General features: G+C 38.4%; 3 protein-coding genes across 3 annotated transcripts; 2 read left to right on the top strand and 1 right to left on the bottom strand.

The window, feature by feature from the left end:
* Nucleotides 1–6,147: 6,147 nt before the first annotated feature.
* On the top strand, nucleotides 6,148–8,291 carry LOC113683018 (QRFP-like peptide receptor). The gene has a single exon (XM_027200217.2). The coding sequence runs from the start codon at nucleotides 6,185–6,187 to the stop codon at nucleotides 7,340–7,342; it is 1,158 nt and encodes a 385-aa protein (XP_027056018.2). The 5' UTR covers nucleotides 6,148–6,184; the 3' UTR covers nucleotides 7,343–8,291.
* Nucleotides 8,292–8,609: 318 nt separating this feature from the next.
* LOC113683017 (E3 ubiquitin-protein transferase MAEA) lies at nucleotides 8,610–16,071 on the bottom strand. The gene is made up of 9 exons (XM_027200216.2): nucleotides 15,933–16,071; nucleotides 15,086–15,271; nucleotides 14,289–14,492; nucleotides 13,945–14,067; nucleotides 13,092–13,168; nucleotides 12,285–12,399; nucleotides 11,427–11,560; nucleotides 10,311–10,500; nucleotides 8,610–9,654 (listed from the first exon to the last, which is right to left on the bottom strand). Exons 1-9 carry the CDS (start codon nucleotides 15,969–15,971, stop codon nucleotides 9,553–9,555), a joined length of 1,170 nt encoding a protein of 389 aa, XP_027056017.1. The 5' UTR covers nucleotides 15,972–16,071; the 3' UTR covers nucleotides 8,610–9,552.
* Nucleotides 16,072–16,646: 575 nt separating this feature from the next.
* LOC113683020 (transmembrane channel-like protein 7) lies at nucleotides 16,647–19,683 on the top strand. The gene has a single exon (XM_027200219.2). The coding sequence runs from the start codon at nucleotides 16,777–16,779 to the stop codon at nucleotides 19,039–19,041; it is 2,265 nt and encodes a 754-aa protein (XP_027056020.2). The 5' UTR covers nucleotides 16,647–16,776; the 3' UTR covers nucleotides 19,042–19,683.
* The last annotated feature ends 2,361 nt before the right edge of the window (nucleotides 19,684–22,044 follow it).

A 22,044-nucleotide genomic window follows, 5' to 3' on the forward strand; every position in this document is an offset into this window, starting at 1 on the left:
AGTACTTCAAGAGGTTAAATTAAAAACTCCCCTCGCATAACAGTAAGTCGATTCCATTTAAGTTTGTAATTTGCTTCTACTTAATGTCAAGGGAAAAAACGTCTATAAATAAAACGATTTTATTTTTAAAATCAGTCATAGGCAGCTTTCTTTAATTTATGACCTTTTCAATTAGGGCTTAGGTGCATGTACCGTTGTATACTTGTATGTATATTTTATTTGGTAGCGCAAAAAAACAACAATATCGCCTCTGATGAACCGCGACAAAAGAGTTGACATACATACCCAAGTTTGGGCGGGAGTTTTTGTTAACTAAATTGCATCGCCTAATTATTTCATTTCACTACGTCCCTCGAAACAATTTGTATCACAGGCAGCCCAAGCTCACGTCTCGAGAAAAAGCCAACGATCAATTCATGAAAGCGTCGCATGTTGTGTGATTCAGTGTGACATGTTATAAGGAATAGTACGGAGAACGAAATATGGTCGACTTACAACGATAAATATTTCGAAATATGAACATTTTACACGCCAGGAATTACAGTGATGGTAAAGCAAGCTTAAAACGGCAGAAATCGCCAGAAACTACCACCGACACACAGGATTTGAGTAAGTTTTATTGATGGTTAATTAATAATTTTGATATTTATGAAAATAATAATAATGATGATAAGATGATTACTTACAAAAATAATGATTGACAGCATATTTACAAGGTCTCTACGTTCTTACGATGCCAGAAAATAAAATAACCTTTAAAAGTGGAAGACTGTCTGCAGTCGAAATCTAAAGAAAATATGTTAACATCTATACCTTCATATTATGTGTCTAGAGAAAATCAGCAGATTTTCTCTCAATTTCACTCAATTTATTCTTTATTCTTTATACAAAAAAAAGAAAAGTGAGATAGTTTGCCCTACAAATAGCTGGAAAGCTAACTGGCGGGGCAAGACAAGTACATGAATGACACAAATCATCTAACATCCAAAGACAAGGAGTCATTGACTCCTAAATGATAACACAGAAAAAGAAAAGCAGACATTTAACCCTTCGCAAGTGTATCTATGTACCTAATTTTTTAAATAATCATGGGGATTTGAATATAGTTATCCTCTTTTTCTAAGATATTAAATAGCAATTTGCGGAGAAGTCTTTTGAAAGCTTTCTTTGGAATATTCGTTATATAGCTTGGCATCCTATTCCACAGCTTTACTCCGAGCCAAGAGAAAGAATTGTTTTGCATTTCTAGTCTCGAACTCTTAACATAGAACTTTCCAGACGTGGACGATCGTGTATTGTATGAGTGAATATTAGACGTTTTCTGAAATAAATTTAACATGTTTGCTGGGGTTTTATCATCATTGATGTCGTGCATTAAGGTTGATACAGACTCATAATAAAGAAAAGTTATTGGAGGCACGTAAGCTTCAAGAAATACAGGAATTGCATAGTCATGCCAGTCTGTGCCAGCAAACGAAGAGCTTTTTTCTGAAGAATTAGAATTTTGTGAAGTTTATTTGAAATAATTCATATTTTGTACTGCGGTTGTAGATGAAAGTGAAATGTGATCATCGCAGTAAATTTTCCAATTTAAGCAATTGGAAAGAAGAAGCCTGAAAAAAATCAGGGCTTCAACGGGATTCGAACCCGTGACCTCCGCGATACCGGTGCGATGCTCTACCAACTGAGCTATAAAGCCACACATTGGGAGCGAAGTCAATTTATTGAGTTCATATCTTCCCGTGCAGTGAAATCATGTGAAGTTTATATGAAATAATTCATATTTTGTACTGCGGTTGTAGATGAAAGTGAAATGTGATCATCGCAGTAACTTTTCCAATTTAAGCAATTGGAAAGAAGAAGCCTGAAAAAAATCAGGGCTTCAACGGGATTCGAACCCGTGACCTCCGCGATACCGGTGTGATGGGAAGATATGAACTCAATAAATTGACCTCGCTCCCAATGTGTGGCTTCATAGCTCAGTTGGTAGAGCATCGCACCGGTATCGCGGAGGTCACGGGTTCGAATCCCGTTGAAGCCCTGATTTTTTTCAGGCTTCTTCTTTCCAATTGCTTAAATTGGAAAATTTACTGCGATGATCACATTTCACTTTCAATTAGAATTTTGTTAAGACAAGTCTTGCATGCCTGACACCAGGCAGCAAGACCATAGGTTAAATAAGGATGAATTAGTGGCTTATAGATATTCAGTAATATTGGCCGAGGTACAGAGTGGCGTAGCTTTGCAAGTAGCCAAACATTTTCACTAATTTTTGTAACAATAGAATCAATGTGGTATTTCTAAGAGAGATTCTGGTCAATAAAAACGCCCAGGTATTTTATGTAAACTTTAGACTCGAAACCAACATATTTATTCTTTTCATCATCAAACATGCAAAGTTTTGGTTGGCAAGCAAGTCGCTTTTGGTAAGGATGACAAATTACAAAGTTGGATTTTTTAATGTTAAGTGTTAGTTTGTTGGCTGTCAACGAGTTATAAAGATTTTGTAACTCATTGTTGACTATTGTCTAAAGATCTTTCAGATTTTTGTCCGCATACAAAAATTAATATTAGTGTCGTCTGCAAAGAGGTAAAACCTAAATTTATTCGAGAATCTGTGGATATCATTTAAATATGGCAAAACAAGCAATGGTCCAATAATTGATCCTTGAGGAAAACCACATCCAACGAAAGCTTTATCTGATATCTGATGGCCTACTTGCGTTGTTTGCGTGCGATGATTTTTCAGATATGAGAAGAACCAATCATTAATTAATCCACGAAAGCCACAGTGATGGAGCTTATCAAGCAAAATGTCGTGATCGATGGTGTCGAAAGCCTTTTTAAGATCAATGAATACTCCACAAGATAGCAATCATTGATTCATGTTTGTCTGTATATCATTAGCAATGTCCAATATTGCGTGTTGGGTTGAATGTCCCTTACGAAAGCCGTATTGTGAAGAATGCAAAAGTTCGTGTTTCTATATATAGCTCGTTAATCTGTTATGAATAACTTTGTCGAATACTCTATTAAAATTGGAAAGTAAAGAGATAGGTCCGTAGTTGTTTCCGTCAGTATCATCGTCACTCTTAAATATTGGCGTAATTTTTAGCAATTTTGAGCTTATGTCCGTAATCTGATAGATGTAATAAGTATTTCCCAAAGAACAGGAGCTATGACCTGACTTCTTTAGTAACATACGATTTGTTTTTAACCTTAACCGCCGCTTTATTCCCAATAGTTATCCAAGGTTTAGATAGCTGCTTTGCTTTGCGATTAAATAATTTTTTCATGGGGGCGTGTTTGTTAACAATTGTATTATATTTTTTGTAAAACGATGAAAACAATTTATTCACACAATTCGTTCCATTTGCAATTATTCGATTCCAGTCAACTTCAGACAGCTCGTCGTGAAAGCGATCAGCGGAGAATCTTTAATAGTCACGTACTTTTATATTTTTAACTTGTTGAAGTTTATCTTTGGCTGACGTTGTGATGAAAAACGACCCCTAATATCAATAATAATAATGTTTCCGCTAGCGAGGAGTTTGTAAGGACTGTTAACGAAGATGTCGTCAATCAACGTAGCAGAAGTTCCATAACGCGCGTCGCTTTGTCCACTGTTGGAATAAAATAAGAGCTTCGAAGAGAGAGTGAGAAATCCTGGCTCATTTGAGATGATTCACACTTGAGTAGATCTATATTAAAATCACCCATGATATAAACGTCCTTGTCATCAGACACCAATATTTCTATTGTCTTATCTAGATACGTTCGGAAATAATCGGGCGAATTGTGTTGATCATAAATTATTCCACAAACGATGTTTTTATGGTTGACAAAAGAGATTTCAACCCAAAGGACTCGGAATGCCTCATTTGAAGTCTTTTCAAGAACATTGTAGTTTATTGATTGATCTACAAAGACGCCAGCGCCTCCAGAGGCCAGTGGCGTTGGCACGTGCTCAAGAACATACCTAGAATACACTGGCTTCCGCAGGGGCAGTAGTATTCGTTAGATTTCTCATTGAATACGTAGAATAATATAACTATTCTTTTATGAAGAGATGTTTTTTCGTCATTCCAAGAACGTGGGACAGGAAGATTTCCGAGTGCCCATGAGGAATTGAACCTTAGACATTCAGATCTGTTCTCCGATGAGCCACGGAGACTCTATCGTGAGAAGGTCTGAGGTTCGCATCCTCCTGTGGACTCGGACTGTATTCTTTGTCCCACGTTCCTGGACAAGACGGAGAACACCATCTTTTTTCTTCTGCCGGTGTATCCTTTTATGTATTCACCGACTCTGTTCGTCAAGCATGTTTCTCAAACGTTATCAAGCTTTTTTAGTTTGTATCAAGAACTAAGGTTTTTTTCGTCCCAGGTATGACAAGAACAGATCTACAAAGACAATAAGAAGAAAGTCGGGGCAATCTTGAACAAAATAGGTAGTCAATGATTTTTTTCAACGCCATCAAATCTAGCTTCGCCGGAAAAGATTTTACCCGCAAACGTGACCATTTCTGTAGCGAAAATTAGCATGTTTTGACCATCTCTTTTTTTTTTCTCTTCTCGACGATTTACACAGTTTTTTTCAAGTTATCACCGCGGCAAAAAAAGAAAAGAAAATTAATTTTCACGGATAACAACGTTGAACGCAGGATATCCTTATTCAAATGACTGTGAATTCACGAAAATCATTGATATTGAATGCTAATCAAGAAATAAAAATGAACGCGATTTTCGCAGTAATGAGAACTATTTAAGCAGTAGTGAAAATAAGCTCTGAAAAAAATCAGGCCTGTATGGGATTTAAAACCATGGCTTTTGCGATACTGGTGCAGTGCTCTACCAACTGAGCTAACAAGCCAACTGGGAGCTGGTTATTATGTTGGTTCGTAAAAACCTATGAAGTGTTTTAGAAATCTGCTGGTAAAGCATGGTTTCAAGCAATATTTTTTTTCGTCACTGAGTAAAATTAAACACAGCAATCATAATTATAGATATTTAGTTCAAAGATTAATGAATAAAACCAGTTGGTCGTCAGTCAGTGGGTGACATTGACCAATTTTTTAAGCCGATTTCTGGCTTCAGAATCCGTATTGTTATCATCTAGCCATGATTGTTTCCTGACAGTTTGTTTTTTGCCGAACGGCAGCTCCATACGTTGAGGTGTAATTTCGCATTTCTTCCACTACCTTATAACACAGACATCTTTAAAGCGATGATTTTATCAAATAATCAAATTACAGCAGGAGTTTCGATGAACTGTCTTTAAACAATTTTTTTTCGCCGTTGTTGTCGCTTTCCTCGTGAGGGGAAGAGACAAAAAACTGATCACTAACCCGAGCCAAGAGAGAACGGAACACCACGAGATCAAAAGACACCGTGAGCAAAATTGAAGGGTCTCACGTACACTACACATCACAGCCACTGAAAAAACCGACAATTTATTTTGCCCTAAGGTAAACCTGCCCTCAAGGAAATTAAGCCGAATTTTTGATAGGGAGTTTGGACGCACGTCTTATCTTCAAAATCAATGGAAAGAAAAACTAGGAGAGCGAGTTAAGCTGCGATATTCAGCGTTGTTTTCATTGTAGAATGATTATTAGGGAGACATTATTTGCTAACTTCAAACTACAGCTTGTAACTTTGAAGTGAGAGCACTTGGAGTCTATTTTCGGTGTGAGGAATATTTACTTGGACTTGACTTAGTGACCATGGAAACATTCGCAGTTCAAAGAAGCCGAAGATCGCTGTCAAGTTTTACGAACACTTTGATTGAGTAAACACTTCATCAATATGAAGGAAATGAAGGCCAACTGAGAGCGATGTGCGTCACAAATCGAAAGGATGGACCAATAAACGTAGGAGATCCAAGTCTCGGTCGAAAATAAATTTTCACCAAAATAAATTTAAAAAAAAACAGCAACAAAGTTGACTCCAAGAAGTGCACCACACAGCGTGCGTACATGATGCGTGCTGACCTATTACACTGTCCAATCACGAGCATGAAGCGCACGCTGTCCTTTCAGTCGTCAAATTCGCCTGAAATCGAGAATTTCGCTTCAGTTTTGATTAACAATATGATATAAGCTTGAGTGAAGTATTTTGAATAAAAAGATGGATTGACAAGTACAAGTACATAGACGATAGCTTGCCTTTATTCAATATTTCTGCGCATGCCAAGTCCAATATCTGAAATTTCGTATCGAGTATCGTATGCCAGAAAAAGCTGTTCCTTCTCGACCTTTCAGTTGCATGCACGCCACATATTTCACTTACGTAAGGCTGTGTTTTCATTCTTGAGTAGAGATACAGCTACAAAGATGTCCTTTTACAAAAACTCAGAGGGCGCCCAAATTGGAATCACTGCTGCTTTCTGCTTCTTGGTAATTGTGGACCTCATCGGCAATACCTTGGTTTGCCTGGTAGTCTACCGTAACCGAATAATGCGCACGCCAATGAACTATCTTTTGGTCCACCTTGCGGCTTCGGATATAACTGTAGCGATTTTCATCGCGGCGCGCTTTATCTTCCCCCTGCTGTTGGAGCATCCGAAGGGAAGAGCCGGTGACGTGGTTTGCCAATTGTTCACAGGGGGAGCATTCATATGGGTCGGAGCCCTCGTCTCCGCTTTCTCCCTCGTCTTCATAGCGCTAGAGCGCTATCTCGCCATTAAATTCCCCTACGACGTGCGTAAGCGGGTAACGACCGCCAAATTAAAATGTGTTGTTGTATTCAGCTGGGCGTTCGCCGCATTATGGAACTTACCCCTTTTCCTGTATGCACGTTACGACCCTGTTAGCGAGTCCTGCCGGTTCAAATGGCCCACAGCGACTATCACGCAAGTTCACAGCCCACTAAGCGCCGTAATGTACGGCGTCCTACCGATTTCCATCATGAGTTACTTGTATTCTAATCTGGTTTACAAGCTGTGGTTTCGTCCTTTGGTTACCTCGACCATGGTCCAACAGAGCAAGCTACGTTACACCAGAAAGTCCGCTCGGATAGTGCTCACCGTAAGCGTGGTTTACTCGATCTGTTGGATACCCAACCTGGTAGTGTACGTCATCTCTTCATTCAGCACACAGCAAATGTACTCCGCCGTACACATGACAAGCATTGTCTTGGTCACTCTTAATTCAGCTATCAATCCTGTGTTATACAGCTGGCAGAGTGACCGTTTCAGGAGGCATATGCTAGCGCTGCTACCGTTTGGTTGCTCCAGCAGGCCGTGTCGAGTACCCCCCGCGGTTATGTCGGAAGGGAATGCTTCGAGTAAGGCCTCACGTCCTATACAGATTATTCCGCTTATAGGTAGGGGCCCTGTCGCTTGAACATTACAACACAGTAAGACCCATGAAGGCTGTACACCCATTGAACGCTTGCCACTGTTCCTTAAGCTCTTAGAATGACTAGGAGACTAATTCTGTCTACAGTGTCTCTCTAAAGTCAATATTCGGGTCGTGAGAAGAAAGATGATCGCCATTTAATGAGGATCTTGATTGTTAAACAAATTCTCTTTGTAAGCATCTTAGGAAATTCAGAGAGCAGTATAGAGAATAAGCATATTGACTTTAGGGGCTAACGGGGTAATTCGGGTCTACAGAGTGACGCTTGGTGACCCAAATCTTGGAAGGAACTGAAGGGAGAGTTTTGCAGGCCAAGCTTTGGGATTCTCGCTGCTCTTCGCACGAACGAGTGTCAGATATAAGCACATCATATATTACGTATTTTAATTGTGGGCTTATAAATGAAGATAAGAGTGATCATCGCACCGTGATGACCACCACTTAAGCGAAAAAAAAAAATCTTAAAAAGAAACTCAGGTTTTTACGCCAGTTGAACCCATGACGTTTGCGATAACGCTACCACATCGGTTTGTTGGCTCAGGTTGTTGGGCAGTGCTCTGCGACTTGAGCCAACAACGTTAAGCTTGGATCTTAAAGATGCGTTGAAACTCGAATGTTTCCAAAAATGCTTTAGCAGTAATTGAATCTAATTGTTGGATAAACATAGTCGCAAGCACTGAAAGTCTAGATAAAAAGGCAACATTTCAGAGAAGTTGTTCAGTCTAACTAAACCATTGTGGCAGTACTTCAAGAGGTTTAAGTAAAAACTCCCCTCTCATAACAATCAGTCAATTCCTTTTAAGTTTGTGATTTGCTCGTATTTAATAGTAACAAAAAGGTCTGTAAAGAAAACGATTGTATTTTCAACATCAGACCTAGGCAGCTTTCTTGGTGACCTTTTCAAATAAAGCTTAGGTGCATGTACCGTTGAATACTTGTATGTACATTTAATTTGGTAGCGCATAAAAATAGTAACATCGCCTCTCATGAAACAGCGACAATAGCGGTTGACATACATACCCTAGTTTGAGCGGGAATTTTGGTTAATTAAATTGCATCGCCTAATTATATCATTTCACTATGTTCCTCGAAGAAATTTGTATCGTTACGACGCTTTCCGTGTCAGTAAAAAAAGAGAGGAAGTAGATAGGTACCAACTTGCGGTTAAAACTAAAATTTTTAAGAAGGAATGGGAATTTTTATAAGGGCAGACTCAAATGTGTTTCTAGAATGGTCAACACCCAAACTGAAATACAACAGCTCGATTCAATTTTTATTTAAATCTTACAAAAATGGAGTAGCATAAATACAACTTGGAGACGAAATTATCTTTAAGTGTCAACAGCAATCGATATCACAATTTCAAGGTTCGGTTAATGCCACCCTCCTGAGACCCGTATCATTTTAACTTTCCTTTCTGCAAAAGGTGGTTATTTTAAAACCTGGAGAATTTCTTATTCTAAGAAGACTTTCAAAATGTAACTGCTCGTGTAAAATCCGCCAGCAATTCATCTTTCTCTCCTTCTGAAATTTTGGTTACTACATCTGAAGAACTCTATAATCAAATATGACTTTCAACTAAACACTGCTCGTGTTATACTCTCCACCAGCAACTTCATCTTTACGCTCAAGAACAAGTCCCGCACGTTATTTTTTTCTCTTAAAAAATGATCGCAACAATAATAAAAAGCCAAAAACATAATAACAAACCATTTTACAATTAAGAGCACAGCTCGAGGGAAAAATACACGAAAAAGTCAGGCCGACATATCATATACAGAGGTTCCAATAAAGGCCAGTAACCGGTGATCTACCGCTAGACTTTTTTTTGAGTAGGCCATCATGTTTGAGTTCACCATATACGGCCCCTTTATGGGGCAGAGGCGCCTATTACACCATAGGCGGTCGCTTAAGGAAAAAGTCATTGAAACTCATAACACGTGTGCTATAGGAGGCTGTTTGAAGCTTTTACGGGAGGAACTTCTGTTGACACAAGTAAAATTACTTGCGTGGCTCTTAACATAATGATTTTTCTTCCCAAGTCAAAGCATTCCTCCACGAAAATCTTCAAACCTTGTTCTTTGGATGAGTTTATAATTATTTCAAATAAGGCGACGTAGCGGGAGCATTACAAAGCCACGTTGTATTTTGATGGAACTCCTGACATTTCTTAGGAGAAGGTTCTTTTGTTTTGCTTACATAACGTAAACTTTGTCAGCTTGATCCACACGAAAAGTCTCCTTCGTTTTAGGGCAAGTAACGCGACCATCGTTTTCGTTCGCCATTCCCCGTAAAGCCTTCACAAGAGAGGGAAAACCAAAACATTAATGAATAAAAATAGTCTCTTCAAAATTTTTTAAAACAAATACAGAAGGAGGCTAACATCCCATGAATTAGCCAGAAGTTCATGGATGCTACCTGCACATATAAATGGCCGAACACCGCTTCCATGGTTGTTAGCCTTGGAAGGTCGCGTGAACCTTCAAAAGACAATTCTTCTTCCCAGCCATAGACACATCGGTCAAACGCCTGCGTGTATGCGAACGATGTAATGACTAGGTGGCGCGCTATCAGGCTTTCAGAGCAAAGTTTTCTCACACGAGTTACAAACAACCACACAAGCTAGTAAGCCAGTGTTTTATAAGCGTCTAACTTTTTTGATAATTAAACAGGATACCCATACTTGAATAAGCTTTGTGTTGTCTCGAATTTCCTTTTCGCTACTTTCGTATCCCTTCACAGATTTCTATTAAGTTTCAATTTTCTTTTGCCCGATTTCAAAGAAAAGCAGTGTGGTCAGCGGTAAGTCATGTCATGTAAAACTGTATAAAGTATTCCTTTCTTTTTTTTTTTTTTGCTTCTTGACCTCTGCGTTCATACGATTGTTGTGTTCAGACGGCAGATAATCAGTTAAAAACCAAAAAAATGCAATCACAAACGGATCTAAACTTACATTCTCTCCATATACGTATCCATTGGGAAGTACCATGGGAGGGTTGTTCTCGTTCATGATATGCCCTGACATGGGGCACACCAGCCTGGACTGAGCACAGTGGGCGTACGGAAGAGGACGCCCTAAGATGTTCAGAGGATGACTACAGACAGGACACTCAGAGCTCTTGTGGCCCTCTTGATAACAGTGACTGACAAATGTGTAGGTCAAGAATTACATAACATCTCCCAGAGGTATAAAATTTCTTATAAACAACTATAATAATATTAAATCTCTGAAGTAGCCCCTATACAGACAGACGGAAGAGAGCACTGTCGACCCTTTGACTCCTGGGATCTAATTAGTAATTCGCAATATAGCAATAATTCGAATGATATTACTTTAGAGAATTTAGCATGGGATCAACCAATTTCCCCTATTTTATATTTTTCTTTATTCTCATCACTTGTCTGCTAAGTACTGTATTGATAATGTAAGGAGATATTCTGTCTTGGTCACTAATGGGAGTAAAAGGGTTAAGATGTGGCTGTTAAAGGGAGGTCATAACGGGGAGGGGGGGGGAGAAGTCATTCACAAGGAGGATCAACTCTATACAGCTATGGCTTCTGTAACGATGTACATATAAAAATTATGTGCTTCTGACTGGCTGAAATGAGTGCATTCTCATGTAACACCAGTACAAAGTTGTAACACAAGTGCAAATTACAAATAGTGCATGCCTGCTTTCAAAATTTCTGCATCTGTCTTAACTTTCTGCGATGTTTTTCCATGTACATTATGAACAAGCAATCACATGATTCCTCTTGCAATTTGGTGTAATAAGCAATTGTAAACTTTTCAAAGACTACAAACTGCACTTGCCCTATAGGCTTGTGCAATTTTGTTATCTTTGAAAAAATTTACCTGTGGTTATTAACACCAAATTACACTCAAAGTCATGTTATTGCCTATACAAACAAAACTACCCTGGACATACCGATCAGCCACTTCAAAATTGAAAGCCTATCCTGTAAAAGGCAAGAATATATTTGTATATGTCATGCATGGCCAGCTTACATGTTCAATATCACTGTACAGCAAAGCTATTATTCCATAAACCCAAGGTATAAAAGATACGGTGTTTTGAGAGCAGACAATCCTGCCTGCAATGTGACAGCCAAAGCTGATTGATCATTAAGCTGGTGAAGTTGGAAATTCTCTCTCCTGAACTGCATCACCAGCTGACCCCATCTCTCCAGATCAAATAATTCCTGCAAATAAACAAATGCTTGTATTTTCAAGGATAAAAAAGTAACAAACACACAACTGCAAAAAAAAAAAAAAAAGAAAAAAAAAAGAAAAAAAAAAGAAAGAAAGAAAAAGCTAACAGCAAAGAGAGAGGCTTCAATGAACTTTGCTGCGATTGAATTCTCAAAAGCACAGAAAAAGAGTCAATGTGAGATCATTTTAAATTATCATAATGGTAAATCAAGTTCTTAAAAAATCAATTTTTAAAGCAGCAGTGAAATGATAAAGGTGTAGGTTGTAGGTTACATGAAATTCAAGTTGAATGGTTTCATGCTGCATCTTCCTGCAGTTTACACAGTTTAAAAGCATTAACAAATTGATTAGGAGTACTACATTGTCCCCACATGTACATACATGATTGAAATCATTTCTGTCTAAATTCAACCAACATGTAAATACTACACAATGAGTACTGTCATGATACTTATAAATGGACACTACAACAACAGCAACAGAAAAGGAAACAAAAACAGATGGGTTGAAAGACGAACAAATAAACAGACATATACATGTAGATAAAGAGAGATTAACAGGATAGACAGTCAATTAAAAATGGGCAGAAGCATAGAATCCCAAATAAAAAAAGCCCAAAAAACAAACTTACATATAACAAGCACCAAAAGATACATTGCAAGGGGACATCCATGTACTGTACATGTAAAAATAAGGAGATGAATTGTAACTTACCCTGTAAGGAGAGCAGCTGGTCCCTGGTTTGAAAGCCAGTAAAGCCATGGCTCTCTGGATCTCCTTTGTCATTGTACCATCAACATTTGCTGGAGGAAAATGCTTCCTTGCATACCTGTTCAAAAAGTGTAACATGCGAAGTAAAATACAATTTGATTTGATTTGAGACAATACACTGAATGTACATGTATGTACTGTAACATTTTTGTAACAGTATCGAAGAAAAGTACTATACGATTAACATTAATCACCATCATCCAAGGTCCTACAATGAACTCAAAGACTCCAGATGAGCATGAATGATTAACACTTTCTTTTACTCATATAATTCAGAGAGAGGTATTCCACAGCTAAAAGGCAACCCCAAAAAGGAAGGAACTGGTGAAATGAATGATCCAAATGAGAAAAACTTTCTCACTTTCGGAAAGGTGGACATAAAGAGAGCAACTAAGCAAAGGTACAGGTACGTGTAGCATAAATACAGTATACCCTATGAGTTGTGTACAAAAAAATTCTGTCACGATGAAAAACTGGTCTTTAATATAATTATAATCTCACACAAAGTGCTTTAGTTAGGACAACATCTTAAGCAATTTACATGCTAGTACTGAAGCCTTCCTCAGTGAAAAGGTGAGTGTGGAAGACATTAAACAGCTGCATGTTACTCATAGCTTTGCCATTTCACAAGTTAGCTGTACATAACAGAACATACCCACAAAGTATACTCATCTGGAAATATAATTGTAATTAAATACAAACACATCTGAATGCAAATGAAGATTTCCATTTGATACATCAAAGTCCTACCTAACTGCTTCCATTTTGTCACCTCTCCTCACCAGTTCAATAAACTCTTGCATTCTCACATTAAATTCAAGGTTACTCTATCAAACAAAATCAAAATAGATTACAGTACTTAGCCAACCAACGAAGAACATAAACATTACATGCAGAGCAAACCCAGGGTTGTTAAAAAGATTTTGAGACATTACTGTACATTACATGCAGAGCAAATCCAGGGTTGTCAAAAAGGTCCTGAGACACTGGACTGTGCAACAATGCAGGCCACCTTAGGGATCATAAGTGTCATGTCTTCATTCTTTAAATTAAGCCACAAGCATTCTGAACAGCTCATGTTTTTTTCAGAGTTAAACTTAGGAAAGTCTTGCAGTTTGACAAAAACCCTTCATAAACATTGCTTGTGTTGAAAAAATAACGTCACTTCTCATGACAACTGACCCTAAGTATTGCATACACAGTATGCAAGTCACTGACAGCTACAATGAAATAAGTGTAGTCCAGTTTGATCATTGACAATACATGTACATGTAAATCACAATCAGTTTTCTCTAGCTCAATACAGGACCCCCAATATCAACCAGAAAATTTGATACTGTAGTCTGCAGTTGGAATTTTATGTTGAACTTCATAACTCAGGTTTTTCTTTCCTTCCTTTTCCCTCATGACAAACCAACAACTCATTTCTTATTAAACATGTAGTTCAGGTTTAATGTACAGAGCAATTTCTTTGTCTGAGTCATGATTGCATTCATGACAAATGTGAACGCAAAATATTGAGTCAGGAAACACTGCTGATATGCGTCCAAAAAAACAGTTCACACAATTACAATTTTTTTAATGAAAAATACAATACATCTACCTTGAATTTTCTTAGTTTGGATTTGTTTTCATAACACCAAGCTAGACAAGGCCCAATTTCCCTCCTCAATAATGACTCTTCTACTTTCCTTGAGACCAGGAATAATTCAATGTCCACGAATTCCTTGAAAATAATAAAAAAAAAATTAAAGTGATTAAAATATTGAACAAATGCATCAGAACACAACAGCTTATTCAACCCATAAATATATAATTCAGTGAGTGGCTACATGTACATGTATGTAAATGCAGAGCTCTAAGTGACATACATATACATGTTTTTCAATCATTAAAAGTTTTAACCTTTTTCTTTAAGTAAACAACTCGACTCTGTTTCAAACCCACCTCAATTTGTGAATCTTTTGCGAGTTTAATTGCAGTTTCATAGTACCCAGATCTAAGACAATGATCCACCAACATTCGATCCAGTCGTTTCTTTTTCCACACCAACATAGCACTCTTTCTTCCATTTGCATGCTCTTTGATGTGGTCTAGGCGTGCACGGCAGTGCCGTAAACAAGCTTCTTCTTGGGAAAGACATTCTTCTGACTAAAAGTAAATCGCACATTGTAATTTTCCAATAGAGACAGTGCATTGTAATTACCCTTACAAACACTTCAAATTATGTAATCAAATTATTGTAGTCCAGTCTCTGCTTTACACAATGTTGTTGTGCAAATGTATACAATAAATAATATACCTGTATTCAAATGGATTATCAGCCAGAAATTGTCATAGTGACAGCTTCATCTACATTGACATGTGCTTTTTTCCCAGGAATTTAGTTTCTTTTCCTATAAAATGTTGATAGTGGTGTATTGCCTCATAGTAAAAGGATTTACATGAGACTTGACCCTAACAACTGGTAAATATATTTGACCTCACTTGTGGGTTTTTTTAGTCTATACTTGCATGGTTGTTACATGTAGATATTGTTGCATGGTTGTTACATGGTTGTTACTTGTAAAATTGCAGGTGAGTAGGGCTCAGAGATGGTGTTCAATATTGAACCATTGTAACCTCAGAAAGCACATTGTGCTTTACTGATCATGACCAGTCACCAGCAAAAATCCAACAATCATCTCTTACTCATCTGGTGAATTTCACCAGCACAGCAACAACTCTCATGGAGTACAGCTTACCTTTCTTTTCAGTGATTGCAGTTTTTGAACCACTCCATCAAGGAAGCCGGTAATCTCACCCACCTTGACTGGTACTGAGCCCAGACCATTTGTCAAATCATTAGTTGCACTGTGCACAAGTGATACTTCCCTGTCAATCACCTTCTGTGCTGCTCGAAACTTTTTGTTAAGAATCTCATATGGAACCTGAATATAAAAATTATTAAGATGTAAATAATATGAAATTATTGTTCATCAATAATAATGCATGCAAATATAAAAAATTCAGCCAGAATATTTGCTAAGAACATTTCAGAGAGTTGAAACTGTGATAAAGAAATTTAGAGAGAGACAGAGGAGACATTTGACATGATGAACAACTTTCATCGAATATTTCTCGTGGAATTTGGAAGAAATTTGCAACCAACTTTTAGTCTTTGAAGGACTAAAAGTTACTTTCTCGGTCTTTTAAAAATAAACTTGCGCCTATTTCTTCTAGATTGCACTCGAATGCTTTTGTCAACCAATATAAATACCATGTAAGGTGTAAGTCTCGCATTGCGAGCTGGCGATCGATGTGTAAGAGCAAATGTAACTACATGTAAGCATGTACTATGAATCACATCATCGACATTACAACATTTGCTGGTGTTTCATTAGACGAAGCAATTAGAAATTCCCTTTCTTAAACCATACTTTGCATCAGAGTTTTATTCAGCGTTATTTAAGTTGGCAATAGAACGCTTCTGGATTGATAACAAACGCGTCATATCTCGATAACTTCTTTACAATTGTATGTGCAAACGAAGCTCACATAGACAAAAAGCAACGACGTTTCTCGAACGTCTCAAATTTTCTTTCTACGTACCTTTAAGGTGGAGTATTCTAGTGCTTTTATGTCTGCCATTGTAACATATCAAAACCGCCAAAATACTGACACAAAAGAAACAAAACACAATATTTTACCGTTTTACGAAAATTAGTCAAGGTTTGCAGCGGTGTGTTGCAAAACTATGCTCGCGCAGCGTAACTCTATTTCTGTTACCAGTCCCTCTCAAGAAAGAAAGTCTCAACGAGATTTTGCTCGGTGTGAACTAAATCAAAATCATTTTCTTAGAGTTTATGATCATGTAAAAATAATTTAAAGATGCGATTGCAAGTGAAAAATTTGAAATATTTACGTGCTGTTTTCCATTTATTTTAAATCATGTAGGGGCCATCTAGACCTCTCAGAGACCGTTAAATGTTTCCATAGGAAACAAGATGAGGAGTTAAAAATCTCTCGAAATTATGAATAGGGTAGTATGCTAAGGAAAGGAACCAAACCAAAATGGATTGGCCAGTGGCCACAAAAACCGAAAAAGAAAAGAAAAGAAAATGCTCAGTACTGACCAAACACGTAAAAGAATATATAAAAAAGGAAGAAGAAGAAGATAAAAAAAAAAAACGAAAAAAAAAAAAAACCAAAGAAAAACAAATTACTCCTTCTCAAATCACTGTTTTTTTTACTTGCGGTGACCCGATTCACGTCATTTCATACATTCGATCGGGATAAGTTAATTTACACTCGTCTTGGTTACACAATTATAGGTGATGACGCATATTTGCTTGGTTTCAAATAACTCATTTTGTGAATATTTTCTCCGACATTCATGAGCCGTAGTCAATTAAACCGACATTAAGAGACGAAAATTTGGAATTTTACTTTTGCAATGGAGACTGTATCGCTTGAGATGTATCCAATGGGAAACATTGAAAGTATGGTTGAACCAAGACCATACATGCAAGACCTTCCCAGTCGTCTGGCTCGCCATTCCGCTTCTACTGTGATGAGGAGTCAGGCCTCTATACCGCGGAAAAGCGTTGGGAAAACACTCCAACGAACTGGCGCTTTGAGAAGAGATGGAAATTTGCAAAGCCAGCAAGACGAAGTTTCGCCAGGGCCTGTGTGCGACCGCCAAATGATCGACTGTGGGTTTTCGGCATTGCCTGAAGAAGTCTTAGAGAGAGTGAATTTCAAAGCCGTCCCTTTACCGATGTCACTCAAACGCCGGTTCAAGGATTCTCTTCGGGCAAGAGCTCCTACGAGAGTTTCGAAAGGGAAAGCTTTTCTGATGAGCGTAACTAAGGCATGGACTCGCTTTCGAATTGCCGCTAAAGAAAGCCTTTATTCTCTGCAGCTTTGGCGCGGACATCTCAAAGAAATTGAAGGGCAGTTCGGTGGCGGTGTAGTCTCGTACTTCGTATTTCTTCGCTGGCTAATGTTGCTAAATTTATTTGTCTTCATGATGGAGTTCGGCTTTGTTTCTCTTCCAACGCTAGTGATCTGTTCTGACACGTCTGCGAATCACGCGAACGGTCACGCAACTAACGTGACAAGCTGTAGATACGACTCTGCTTATTCCGCTTCAAACAAATCGGACAGCGGTATACTGACTGTAGTGTTAGACTTCTTTACGGGGCAAGGTTGGATCAGTAACACAATTATGTTCTACAGTACTTATCCGTCGGATGTTATTATATCCCAGGAGGGGGTGAGATATCTCTTACCGTTAGCTTACCTGATGACCGGGGGCACGTACTTCCTATTCTGTCTCCTCATCTTAGTAAAAAGTGCATCGAGCGGCCTAAAACAAGGGTATATCGATAGTGAGGGCGTGTTTAACTCATTTTCTAACCGCCTGTTCTCTGCATGGGATTACTGTATTTGTGAACAGAGTGCAGCTTTACATAAAAAGCAGATTATCGTTAAGGACTTTTGCTTTGAATTGGAGGAAGAAGAAAGATTGAGACGAATTCTAAACCGTACAAAGAAACAGAAAACGGCCTTATATGGAACTCGGATTATCATTAATCTGTTCATTGTCCCAGCTCTTTGGTACGTGTCATTCGTGCTCGTGTTCGGCGTCATCTTCTCCAAAAAGGTCACTGAAAAAGGAAGGAATCAGTTCGAGCAAATGCTGATTCGATCGTCGTTGTCTTTAGCTATTACAATACCGAACCTTGTCCTTCCACCGTTGTTCGAGTTCTTGTCGGTATTTGAGGACTGGGGCCCAAAATTTGAATTGGGGCTGAACCTTTTGCGGAGAATTTGTGTCAAGCTGCCTTCCATTGCGATGTTAATGATCCTCCTGTATAAGGACCTTGGTGAACGCATCCAGGACGACTCGTTGCCGCTATCAGTGCATTGCGGACAATGTTGGGAAAACGAGATCGCTGCGCAGATGTACATGCTTGTCTGGGTCGATTTCTTTGTTGTGTTACTAATTACCCTCGGCGTTGAAACGTTTAGAAAGCTTCTTTACAAACACTGCAGCTGTTTCCGCAAAATTGGAATGGCACAGTTCGATATTTCTCGCAATGTCATCGACTTGGCGTACGGGCAGTGTTTGATTCTGATTGGCACGTTTTTCAGCCCCATTCTCCCCGTCATCGGCGTCCTGAAACTAATCGTGTTTTTCTATGTAAAGAAACTGAGCCTGTTTCACAACAATCGACTGCCTGACAAACCCTTCCAAGGCGCGAAGCTGAGTTCTATTTTCGCGCTTCTCCTACTCGTCACGTTTTTAATGTCCATAGGGCTTGTTGGTTGGGGCGTGACAAAAGTGTCGACATCTTACTGCGGACCGTTCAAGAATACGGAATGCAGCAAAGAGAAATTTATCATCGATGAATTATCCTTAGTGGTCTCGAGGTGGCCTGAGTCGATTCATGCAACACTGCGGTTCATGCGCACAGCGGCGTTCCTCCTTCCCGTCATGATGGTGGTATTGAGCCTACTCTACTATTACCGCTCAATGGCTCATGAGCACCAACAAGTGATTAAAACATTGAAGGATTATCTCATCGTTGAGGGACAGTTTAAGAAGAAACTACACTCTCAGTTAATGTCCCAGCCATATAGCGGTATAAATGAGCGGAAGAGATCTGAAAGATACAACGAAGAGGACATATTGTTGGCCTCCCTGTCAGACTGAAAGGGGATTTTACGCTCTAACTGAAAACTCTGAAATACGGAGACAAAAATTGCTTGGTAGCTATAGGCTGTGTTGCTGATGTGGCCGACGTAAAAGGTAGCAGGAAAAAAAAAATATGTAAGCACGACGTTTGGATCTTTACATTACTGTAAATCCCTTTACCCCCACTCCCGTTTGTGCGCGGTTATGTCAAACTGAAAACTGTGTTATTCCCAATCAAGACCAGACAAACGATTCTCTAGCCCTTAACTGTTTGTCTCCGTATCTCTCTACGTATGATTCATTCCATCATTTCTTCTGGCAAAAAAGAGATCATTTATATTACTGATTGCTTTTTAAAAAATTTCAGTTGTAGCTTAGTTGCTGCGGAGCGGGCTGTTTACGAAAGCAAACTATCTAAGACGAATCGAAATGAAAACGACCCATCATATATCTTCCATTTCTGCCTGCATTCTTGCAAAACATCAAATGTGAATAAAGATGGAGTAAATTCTTTGAAGGGCGCTTCCCAACCGGAATATAATTTATGCTTATTCAAACTCGGAAATAATCATAAATGATGTAATCTGTATTATGGCAGCAAAATTTAATTGAAAAGAAGACTTTGATCGTGCGCGATTTGCTATTACAAGTTTATCTGAAGAGGGACACCTTAGCGTACTTTTCTCGGCATCCGCTCTAACCGTTCAAGCTTTACAAGCTTATGTTATGACTAAAAATTTTTTTTCCTCATCTGTGGGTGAGGGAGGGGGATCAATTGTCGCTAAAAGAATTCAGAGCTGACACTCCAGAGAATCGACCGGCACTTGACTGCTCTTAAGGGAGATCATAAGAATTTTGCAGAGCCTTGTGGGGGGAACAAATCCACCTACCTCCTCCACCCCTTGCGATAAAAGGGACGGTATGAAGTCTCTCCCGGACCTTAAAAATTCGGAGTTCATAAGCAATTTTTTAGCTCACAAACCTGCACATTTAAAACTACTTTCCATTATTTGCTTTTGATAACCTATGAAGGCCTCGTAAATCCGCGTGGAGTTTGCTTTGACATTGCATTTTATGGCTGAAACAAAGAATCGCCCTTAAAACAAACTTTACCTACCATTAGCTGAAAAAAGGTTCACTTGCTCAAAGGACGTGCGGAAGTCATTTAACATTTTGCAGAGCCTTGTGGGGGGAACAAATCCACCTACCTCCTCCACCCCTTGTGATAAAAGGGACTCTATGAAGTCTCTCCCGGACCTTAAAAATTCGGAGTTCATAAGCAATTTTTTAGCTCACAAATCTGCACATTTAAAATTACTTTTCATTATTTGCTTTTGATGACCTATAAAGGCCTCTTAAATTCGCGTGGAGTTTGCTATGACATTGCATTTTATGGCTGAAGCAAAGAATCGCCCTTAAAACAAACTTTACCTACCATTAGCTGGAAAAAGGTTCACTTGCTCAAGGGACGGGCGGAAGTCATTTAACACAGCGGAAGGAAGGAAGCAGGTGTCACAGCAAAGTAAGGCAACAAAATCAGCAAGTTAATTAGGTAGGAGGTAATTATTGTAGCTATGAAGCCAGCAATTTCCTGAAATAGGATGTAAAGTTTTTTTCAACTTTCAAGAAATCATAAAAATGCAAATTAAAGGCTTTTACAAGGTTCGTCATATAATGAGGAAAAGTAAATTAAAAAGGTTGTTAGATAAAGATGCAATCCTAACGATGTTTTTCTAAAGCTTATAGGAGCTTTTAAACTGAGATCGGTTTTCTTGAAATAAATAAAAATTTTCTTTTATAATCATATCATATATCCTCATTTGGTTGGAACTTCTAGAGTAAGTATTAAGTAACATAAAAACCGGCCTTTAATGAGTTAACCGCGTGAAAAGAGTATTGTCTATTTGCTCTATAGAAAAAAATAAAAACTTGTCTGTAATTGCTTATTTAACTAATGCACGCTTTTTATGTAAGTTTGTTCGGCTTAAGTGTTAGTTAGTTTATTAGAAATACCGCAACATTTATTGAAATTGAAATTATTACTAATTATTTAGACGTACTCTGTGCTTCACAAGAGCATCTACCTTCAACCGACCTCGGTGGAATAGTGCTGTTACATCAACGAAGGTTTGAGTATATGAAAAGGCTCTCCATTACTGTAGATCCTGGTCTGAAATGATTGTATATTGCACGAGATGACACTTTTCACCAGCTGCCGTATTCTATGAAGTGAAAAATTGGAGAACCTTTGCTGCAGATAGCGATACTGTATTTCACACTTTATGCTCTGCTATTTCTTGCAGCAATTTTGTTGATTTCTCTCAAACATAGAGCTTCGTTGTTGGAATAGAAATAAGTTGAATTTTTCTTTCGCAAAAAATAAATGATTAAGTGCCATATTCGTTCGATAAGTGCAGTACACCAGCTTTGACTATTGACAATATTTGGCTGATATACCTCTTTGTATACGTAGTTGCGGTATCCTTCAAGTTAGAGCGTATGAGTGTCTTCATGATGAAGAGACACTTTCTCGCTTTTCTCATTATGAGTGCAGGTGAGACGCGTTTAAAGTAGGTGCATGAGTCTCTAAGGGAATTTTTGTTTCAGTTCAGGCTTTAACGAGTTCGTGCTAATTCCGATGGGGGATGTTTTTCTGACTCCCAAATTGATACAATTCGCTCTGCAATTGAGGATGGCTTCACTTAACTTAACATTGGTATCTTTTAAACTTTCTACTAAACCTCACTGGATGGGTATTAAGTACTCCCCTTGCATATTGTTATCATGTTACTTAATTGATTAAGTCAAATACATCTTTTCTGTTACTAATGAATGTTGTGCCGCGTAGCACTGGGAACACAAATGGTGAAACAGAGAATTAACTGTGAAGTGTAAATTAAAGTGCTACTGAAACCCATGAATAACCCACAAGGCGTTAGCCCTAATAAAGGGAAACAGGGAACCACACGAGGCAAAGAAAAAATCTTTTGACCTCGGTGGGAATCGAACCCACGACCTCCG

Source organism: Pocillopora damicornis, chromosome 2 (assembly GCF_964200805.1).
Source record: "Pocillopora damicornis chromosome 2, jaPocDami1.2, whole genome shotgun sequence".
NCBI lineage: Eukaryota > Metazoa > Cnidaria > Anthozoa > Scleractinia > Pocilloporidae > Pocillopora > Pocillopora damicornis.

Excerpts from the sequence above, each read along its gene's own strand:
- LOC113683018 (XM_027200217.2), top strand. The coding sequence starts at position 6,185 with ATGCCAAGTCCAATATCTGAAATTTCGTATCGAGTATCGTATGCCAGA.
- LOC113683017 (XM_027200216.2), bottom strand. The coding sequence starts at position 15,971 with ATGGCAGACATAAAAGCACTAGAATACTCCACCTTAAAG. Across the intron at positions 15,272-15,932 it reads TAGAATACTCCACCTTAAAG|GTTCCATATGAGATTCTTAA; the intron begins GTACGTAGAAAG and ends TTTTATATTCAG. Across the intron at positions 12,400-13,091 it reads GACAAAATGGAAGCAGTTAG|GTATGCAAGGAAGCATTTTC; the intron begins GTAGGACTTTGA and ends CTTTTTGAACAG.
- LOC113683020 (XM_027200219.2), top strand. The coding sequence starts at position 16,777 with ATGGAGACTGTATCGCTTGAGATGTATCCAATGGGAAACATTGAAAGT.